General features: G+C 51.2%; 1 protein-coding gene across 1 annotated transcript in view; it reads right to left on the reverse strand.

Moving 5' to 3' along the window:
• Positions 1-8,353, reverse strand: part of LOC130031246 (NUT family member 2G-like) — a gene marked incomplete at its 3' end in the record, with an annotated part of 92,915 nt that extends 84,562 nt beyond the window's left edge. The window contains exon 1 of the mRNA XM_056122507.1: positions 8,126-8,353. Coding sequence (XP_055978482.1) covers positions 8,126-8,353 — 228 coding nt within the window. The remainder of the gene's footprint in view (positions 1-8,125) is intronic.
• Between the last annotated feature and the right edge of the window lie 1,314 nt (positions 8,354-9,667).

Below are 9,667 nucleotides of genomic sequence, written 5' to 3' on the forward strand. Positions count from 1 at the left end.
ACCAGGAGTCCTTGTAACCTCCAACTCACTACCAGTCTCTGGCTCTCAAAGGACAGAGGAGGTTTTCGGCATTTCAGTTACCCCCACCTCACTCTGCCACTCTCTAGCACTCCCAAAGAACAAGGTTTTTCAGCCCAGCTGAGCCTCAGCACTGCCTCAGCCCCCTACCCACCAGCAAGAAAAGCCTCCTCCTGTTTCCCTATGCCTCCTAACTTATCTTAATTTTTTTCATCTCCCTCCCATAAATAAATACCCAACCCTGTTATTAAACACAAAAAATGTCAAATTCCCCCACCAATGCATGCAACACAGAGAGCAGAACCAATCACCAGCACAACTCCCCTTTCAGGATCCATTCATTCTCCATGAGTCAGTTTTCTCCCGACCTTCCATATCAGCACTCACCCTTCCGTTGGCCTCTCTCTCCTTGTGTACATTCACTCACACACCTTCCTATCCCTTGGTTATCCATTCACCTTTGTCCATCTATCCATCCATTCTCCCATCATTCTCATAGAAATCCCCGATCAGTCAATATATCTTCCCTTTCCACCATCCAATGACAGACCCACCATCTTCCCTGTTACCCTCCCACCTGGCTTCCAGCACTCATCTTCCATCGAATTAATACCTTTAGACAACAAAAATACAGGAGAATATATTTAGTTCAGAGATAAAAAGGTAAGTAAAAGAAAAAGAATTATTTTAGAGCTAAACCTAGAAAATAATGTGAAGAAAATTCGGTAGGGAGATGAAATTATAGGGAGAATTTATTTAGCTGATACCAAAATTCAAGCCCCTCAGGAAAGGAGAAAAATGATAAACTCAAAGGAAAAATGCACTATTTCATGAATAAACAACAACTCAGGAACTTCGTAGACTCAAAACCAATCTTAAAAGAAGGACTAAAGGGGCTACTGTAAGACAAGACAAATCCCTACAAGCACAACAAACCTCTACAGAAAGATGGCACAAAACCCCATACAATAATCTCTCTCAATGTCAATTAAGAGACACAGAGTGGCAAAATGAATTAAGAACCTGAACCAAACATTCTGCTACCTACAGGAAACATATCTGAACAGCCAGAGCAAACACAGACTCAAAGTCAAAAGATAGAAAACAATCCTTCAAGCAAACAACTCCCTCAAAGAATCCAGGGTGGCCATACTAATATCCAACAACAAAGATTTTAGGCTGAAAAAGATTATAGGGGACAACAAAGGGCATTTTTTTAATAATCAAGGAATATGTACAGCAGGAAGAAAATCATGCTCCTAAACATATGCACATCCAATGAGGGACCACCAAAAAACTTAAAGCAACTTCTAAGAAACTTTAAGGAGGATATTGGTAGCAAAACAATAGTAGTTAGAGAATTCAACACCATCTTATCACCTCTGGATAGATCAACAAGATTAAAACTCAGAAGGAAGACATGGAAGAATGCCTTTGGAGGAAGAATGGCTTTGAAGAATGGCTTTGAAGGAAGAAATGGAAGAGAGAGAGAGCTAATAGATGTATACAGGCCTTTCCATCCCCCAAAATGTGAATACACATTCTTTTGTGCAAATGTACACATGGAACATTTTTCAAGATAGACTATGTGCTGGGTCCCAAAACATACCTTAATAGAATCAGGAAGATAGAAATTGTATCCACTAACTTTTCAGACTGATGCATTGATGTCTTACAGAAAACCCTCATAAAGTTGTGTGGACACTAAATCATATAGAGCATGGGGCAGGGATAACTGTCTGAAGATATTGCCTGGACATAAGGATCTTGGGTCAGAGAGATGGTTGGGTCAAAGTGCTGAGCATATGTTCTGCATGCAGGAGTAAAGGTCACTATCCAACACTGCAGGTCCCCTTAAAGCTAAAGGAGTGAAACCCTCACCCCCAGAGTCAGAAATTTCCCGGAAATTTCTGAGAAATGGTCAAAATACACAGAGAAACACATACAGAGAAATGTTGTCTATAAAATCATAAAACACACAGAAGAAAAGTTAGGGGGTATATTCTGGGATTTCAACATTAGGGATATGTTCAGACACATCTCCAATGGGGAGGGAAAAGCAATCAAGAATACATGAATGGTGCGAGTTTCCAAATAAAGGAGCGGGCACACAAGTGGGACTCAAGTGTTTGGTGGCCGAGAGCCACCTTTCAGGCTAGATGACAGCAAGAGATGGACAAAGGATTGCGGGAACAGGGGAACTGGGCCCCAGACTTGTCAGTAGCCAGTTTATTTCTCTCTCCTCCCAAAATGTAGTCTCATCTCTCTCCGTACTGCACAACCATCATTGTACTTTTGCTCATAGTCCCAGTCATCATACTTCCATCATCCTAGTTTCCTCATAGATCTCAAAGTCCTCTACTTCCAGTCATCGTCCTTGGATTCCTTGTCATCCTCCTAGTCCCCTCTTTCCCCTTACAGTATAAAGAAAGTTAAGTAAAAGCCCTCCCGTAGATCATCGATTTGCTCGAGCGGGCCCAGTAACGTCGCCATTGGAGACTTTGTTGTTACTGTGTTTGGCATATCGAATACTCTCGGTAGCTTGCCGGGCTCTCCGAGAAGGGCAGAGGGAATCGAACTCGGGTCGGCCATGTTGGCCGCTTGTGAGGTGAACGCCCGACCCGCTGTGCTATCGCTCCAGCCACTCACTCACTAAATGACTAATCCATTATTGTGAATAACTTTATGAAAATAAAACTTAAAAAATTATTTTGCATACCAAAAAAAAAAAACCTATTCCTGACAGGAACTACCTGTGATTTTGAACTCTCTCCAAATAGGCAGAAAGTAACAGAGCACCAAAGGCAATATAGATGCTGAGCTATCAGGGATAAAGAAAACTTTAGGTACAGGACACCATGCTCAGTTCCAGAAGTCGAGACGGGACAGAGAAGGAAAGATTAAGGACCTTGCTGTTTGTCTTAGTGTAAAGAAAACACCAAGAGAGGACAAATGTTCTCTGGATAACAAAAATATTTGCATCGCTAATACAGTTATCAGAATCTTCGTGCTTGGGTTGCATTACACAGTGCATAAAATCTCTACTCCACAATCCCAAATTTGGGGTTCTCTGCCAGCAGTGAGAGGGTTTTTCCCAGGCTTGCGTTCTCAATAAAATTCTTTGAGAACCTCACTTGAAGTCTGCGTATCTGCTGTTAGCTAGCACAAGGGAGTAGAAAGAAGCTCATTGTTCATCAACCATTGAAGGAATTGCCAGATGTAGCCCTTCTGCACATGGAATATGATTCTGTAGTTAACGTTTGAACTGTGGACATGACCTGATGTAGGTGGACCAGGAAAAGCTGTTCTCAGTGAAAGAGGCCACAGAACCACAGAACGCTAGATGGCCAGAGTGTGGGAAACTAGAGGAAGAAAGGAATATGGGGTTAAAGACTCAAGGATCAATGGGGAGGGAGAGGGTGATGGCTGAGTGGAGGAGGTTATGCACACCTTCTGAGGATACGAGCTCTATTTTAAAGTGTGGTGAAATTGTTTTAAAAGGTATTTTGGAGCTGAAGAAGCAGTACAGATGATGGGGCAGTTGCTTTGAACATGGCCAACCTGGATTTGATTCCTGGCACTCCATATGGTCCCCTGAGCCCAGAAAGGAGTACTTCCTGGGCAGAGCCAGAGTAAGCTCCAGGAACCATTTTGTGTGACACTAAAACAAATCAAATTGAATGTTGAGAATTGGGAAAATTGTATACACATTAAGGTGCTTGTGTTGCATGTGCACAGCCCTCGTTCTACTGATGTCTAGCACCACGTTGTCCCCTGAACTATACAAGGAGTGAGTCCTAGGACAAGGAGCTCTGTAGAGCAGTCACTGTTGGGTGTGACCCACAAACTCAGGGAAGAAATAGAAAGAGTCTGTCTCCCACATCTGTGGGAGCTCCTATGTGTTGCTCTCTCCCATGCTGTGATTTTTTCCAGCGTGATGCCCTCAATCTTTGATGTGCTTTTTGATGCATTCCAAGGAAAAGGCAGCAAACGTGAGCCACGCCTATGTCCACAGAATTGGGTGAGTCTGGTGAAACTGAGCACATCTCCCAATGGGTGGGGAGGACTCCTCCCTGCTACAGGGATCACAATGTCTCACAGGACCCAACCCCTGTAACGCCCTTACCTGTTTTCATCTCAGGATTTTCCAAGGAGCATGAGTGACAGGAGATACCAAGAGTGTTTTCAATGAAATGAAATTTATTAACTATTTACACAATGACACAAAGGGGCTGCTCCAGCACAACCCCACCACTGGGCCCGCCAAACAATACACAAAAGTCCTAGCTGGATGAAGATCAGGTGGAAGACAAGGCTGCTAGGGGCAGCCAGACCCAGGAGGGAGCCCCCCAGTGTCCTACTGGATGCTGTACCCATCCTGTACTGTACTCCTCTGGGCTACAGCAGGCTAGAACCTTCTCTTTGGGGGCAGGGAAGGGCCCACCAGCTCCACAGTCAAGGCTGAGCCCCCAGACACCCTGGGGTGCTCCCCAGGGAAGGGGGTCTTCTCAGTAGTGCCCAGTCCTGCGCTCCCACACAGAGGACGCTTCCTGGAAGGGGCAGTAGCAGGGGCAGCAGGATTGCAGGCCCTTCTTTGAGTGGGTTGGGTCCGAGAAGCCCCCCAGGCCCTCGGGCAGCGGGGGCCAGTGTCTGAGCCAGGGCTCATGGGGAAGCCCCAGGGCTGAAGGCTGTGTTGAGAGGCCTGGAGGAAGGCCAGGCTGGGCAACTCCTCCTCCTCCTCACTGGAGCCCTCTGCTGCCCCATGTGGCCCCTGGCCAGGAGGGGCCTCTCCCAGCATGAGGGAGACCCTGATGTCCAGAGTAGGGGCAGCAAGGCCGGGACAGGGGGCCTGTTCTGCCTGAAGAGATGGAGATTCCAGGCTCCCCAAAGAGAGGACAGAGGCTCGAGGTGCCATCCCAGTGGCCTCAGCCTGCACAGGACTTGAGGCGTGTCCAAAGTCAGTCTCAGGGGGGCAGGATTCAGTGCTGGCCCCTGGCTTATGGCCCCAGGTAGGGGTTGGTTTGCAGTGACCTGCTGCACTCTCAGATGGACTTGAGTCCTTTGGAGTCAGCTGGTGTTGGGGATAAGCCTTCTGGACCTCCTTGTCTGGCGCAGTCCGTAGACGCTTTTCCACAATCTGAAGGGAGGAAGGACAGTGTGGGCATGTGGGGGTGCAGGGTGGGACAGAGAGTGACCGCGACTCCTCCCAGAGTAGAAAACCCAGATCTCTGTCCCACTAAGGGCCCTCACCCCCGCCAACCCTTCTCTCACCCCATATTCATGTCCTCATCTTCCCTGAGGACTCAGAGAGAGGCCCTTGCCCATGGCCTGGGCGGGGAGGGCACCAAGTGACTAGGCCCCAGTGCTGGGCGCCCCTCCCTGACTCATGACCCACCTGCTGCTCTAAGTGCCCTGGGACCTGTCCCCTGTGTACCCTGCAGGTTCTCTTTTCCAGCAATCACATGCAAAATGCCTCCTGTTTGCCGTGAGCCGCTAACCATTGCCTTACAGGAAATCCTCACATTATTCCCCTGGGTCCTGCATGGACCCCAGAGATCCTATGTGCCTCACCTGTGTGGGGGTGAGTCCTTCCTCCTCCTCGAGCTCCTCAGCCAGGTCCAGGAGATCCAGCTGGGATTCTGGGGAGAGCAGGTGTGTCAGGAAGCTGGGGTGAATGACTGCCTCTACCTGGGAGGGGGAAGCGGGTGTGAGGGTTCTCGTAAGGACTAGGAAGGAATTAAGATGCAAACACACCCGTTCTCAGCACAGTGCAGGGTCTTGGACTGTTGCATAAAGTCTCTGTCATGTACACACATGACACAAATTCACACACTCTTCCACCTCTAGGCACATGTACATGTATCCCCACGATTCTGCGCAGAGCCCACACAGTGCACACAGATGGAGACACACAGAGATGTTTACACATCGACCAAACCCAGAAATTCACAAACTAGGGCCATGTTTGTACACAGGGAGACACATATACACACATGCACACAAACACAAGTAGAAATATGTCACTACCAAGCCCTGGACAGAAGCAACCCTGCGCCCTCCCCACCCTACAGCAGCGCCCAAAGCCCACCTTGGTGACAAAGGCCTCCTGGGAGCACAGCTCATACACATAGCTCAGGAGCCCCACGTCAGGGCAGGTCCTGGTTTCCTCCAGCTGCTCCTTCCTGCCTGCTGCCCTTAGGCCAAGCGGCGCCCTGCAGACTGTGTCGGGAGCCTTTAGCAGCTCGTCCATGATATCCATGTTCTCCTGCACGGTCTCAGGGGGGATCTCCTTGGGGGCCTTGGTTTGTGGGGCCCACTGTGGTTTGTGCGTCTTGGGGCAGGCTGCCCGAGCCCGGGGTCTGGATTTCTTAGGGACACAGGCTGAGGAGGAAGAAGGAGAGAGGGACATGAGGGGACCCCGCGTCCATTGCCCGCAGACACACAGCACTGAGCACAGAAATGGGGACGGATACCTGTGGGCTGGGTCAGGTCAGGTGTGTGTCTACATCTGTGTGTACTAGAATCCCATAACTGCGTGAAAGATGAGGGGGCCCTCAAAAGGAATAGGGGTCAACCGTGTCCCCAGGTTATCCAAACCCACTTCAAAGGTGAGTTTGACGCCCTCAGGCAACGTGCTGTGTTCAGGGAGAGGGAGAAACCCAGGAACGGGGGGCCACTGAGCATAGGCCTGGGTGTCCCCGGGAGAGTGAAGGCTCCCTGGCAGGGCAGGAACCCTAGCACCTTCCTGGGCCTATGAAAATTAGCTGGGGAACAGGGTCGGTACCTGGCTGCTGGCCTAGTGGTGGGCCTGGAGCCCCCTGAGGCTCAGGCCTGGGTGGGGCAGGGGTTGGCTGGCCCTGTACTCCGTTCATCCACTGCAGCTTCTGCGCTTCCATCTCTTCCTCAGCCTCAAACTCCATGAACCTGGTATGGGGAGCACAGACCCCATTGAGTTGGGCTGGCCTAGACCACACTGGATGAGGTAGGGACAGGGAACACTCATGGCCAAGCCCTCAGGAGGGTGGAGAATGGGTGGGCACAGACCCCAGCGCCCCCAGTGATTCCCCACATCAGTCTTTTGAGGGTCACAGAAAATAAGGGACTGTGACCCTCAGACTATGGTCAGGAGCCCCAGAGTGGGGTGGGGAGAAGTGTCCTGGCCCCAGGAGGGACAATCTTCCGCAGGGGAAGGGCCTCACGGGGATGCCAAGGACCCCTTGGCCATCTGGGAGCAGCCCCTGAAGGCCGGTCCCGCAGCTAGCCCCAACCCCCACTCTCTGCCCAGGACTGACTTACTTGGCAGCCATGTTGTAGTAGATCATGCGGTCAAAATTGCTCGTGCCCTCCCATTCCCGCAGGGCCTGGCGCAGGCCTTCCTCCAGGCTCATGGTGGGCTTCAGGCGGGCCAGGGTGCGCAGCACCGGGCTGCAAGGACAGGCTCGGTCAGGGTCTGTATCTGCCAGTAGCCCCCGCTGCCCTACACCCATGCCTAGACCCCCGATGGTGGCCTGGTCTCCCCGCGCAGAGTTGACTCTGCCTCCCACACCCCAGCTCAGTGGCCATGCTGGTGTGATCCCTCAGCTCTGGGGATAGGTCATGAGATTCCATGGCCGAGCAGTCATGGCCTGTCTGAACCCTGTTGCATCTGTGCTGTGTCTGGTCTTAGGAACAGAATGTCTGTCCTACAGACCACAGGTCGGGACCAACCCTGATGAGGGGACTGAGTTGAAGCTTTAGGGCATGACTGGTCACTATGGGATTTGAGCCGAAACCCCCGGATGGCATTCCTGAGGTCATGCTCTCATGGACCCTACCATGGGGGTCACCCCAGTCCCTTCCTGTGAAGCTCCCATTAAGTCTAGGACACCCGAGGGACTTACATGAGGAAGCAGGAAACGGCCTCAGTGTCTGGAGTCTGAGCAAGGTACCTCCGGGTCAGGACCTTGAAGCGCTGCCAGCGCCGAAAGTTCTCATAGACACTCCTGGGGCTGCTGGAGGTGTCAGGTGTTGCCTGGTTCCGGGTGGTGGCCGGAGCACTCTCCCCACAAACCCACTGGGGCAGTGGTCCACCAATGGATGGGAGGATGATGGGAATCACCTGGGCCACTGGCAGTGGAGCCTGAAGAGGATAGTCTCCTGTCCCAGCCTGGGTGACAGTAGTAGCTGGGGTAGGCAATACTGTCTCTGTCACAGATGACACCAGGTAGATGGGTGCAGGATGCCCATTCACAGCAGATGGAACTTCTGGGCCCCCCCAGTTGAGTGAAGCTTGTGTCAGGGTGACAGGCTGGTTCTGGGCTGATTCCACAAGCCCCACCTCTGGGCTGACCTGCATGATGACCTTGCAAGGTTCAGGAACTCGGGGACCATGGCTGGCCGCTCCTGCCACCACAGGCATCATGGGGAAAGGTGACAGCACCAAAGGGTTGCCAGGAGCGATGGCCGAGGTCACCAGAGGGGGCATCTGGATCGGCTCCCAGGGTGGTGGCTGGGGGAGCCCTGGATTGAGAAAGGGCAAGACCCGGAATGCAGAACCGGAGACCCCAAGGTTCATGGTCATCTCTGGGAGCAGCAAAGGAGACACTGTGGAGAGGAGGGAGGGGAGTGAGAGGGAGACGGTGTAGGGGGGAGCAAGGCCTCACTGGCCCAACCATCTCTAGAGCAGGCCCTTTGAAAGGAATGAGGTGGTGTGCCCTGTCTCAGCCCTGAGTCCCGGGCAAAGGCCATCCCTCCCCTCCAGCTGGGTTATACTTCGTGGAGATCCTAAGGCTAGGGTTCTTGTGTTCTGGGAGAGTTCCATCAGGGATGGCAGCAGGTGTGAAAATGGCCAGAGATTTCACCAGTCAGACACTTGGGGATGTTTCCAGAATTCTGGAGCTGCTGATCATGTTAGATTGAAAATTGTTAACAACTTCTAAATAATCTAAGACTTTATCCCAGAGGCAGATACAGGATAATAAACATCAGTCATAAACCAGGTGCCAGGAAAGAAAATTATCTGCAACCATCATTACACAGGAGGAATTCACGCAGAGACTCGCCCTAGAGAAGTCCCAGAGCCTGTGCGCATCATGCTCAGGACAGAGGCCCTGATGTCTCCAACTGCTCTGACGATGCTCTTTCTGCCTCAGTACACCCACCTCTCCTCAAGGAACAGACCTTCACAGAATTTTCTCAGGAAAACCACACATATCACACAAACACACACACACACACAGAAACACACACTCATTCTCACAAACTCACACATAGACTCACACATCCATTTATCCCTTGTCTGTGAAGGAAGTATGCAATTCTCAATCAATCTTCACCTCAGAGCTGAAATGTTTTCTGGGGCGGCACCATGAGATGCCAGACCATGGAAGAACAAACTTCACCAAAAGGAGAACAATCCAGAACAACTCAGGAAGCTGAGTCGTAACTACGCTGAAGTCACCTGTCTCCCAACCTGCTGACCCAAGACAGCTGCTGGGCTCAGCCAGCAGAGAGTTTAAGTCTGCAGAAGTGTCAGGCTCTGACTGTGGCAGTTAGTCACTTGCAGCCCAGCTCTGGGGAGGACGCATTATGGCAGAAGTACACACAGACAGCCTCACTCAACAAGGTTCAGGCTGGACCATCTGGGCTGAGCTGTCCACATCAGTTTGAG

Source organism: Sorex fumeus, unplaced genomic scaffold (assembly GCF_029834395.1).
Source record: "Sorex fumeus unplaced genomic scaffold, SorFum_2.1 ptg000046l, whole genome shotgun sequence".
NCBI lineage: Eukaryota > Metazoa > Chordata > Mammalia > Eulipotyphla > Soricidae > Sorex > Sorex fumeus.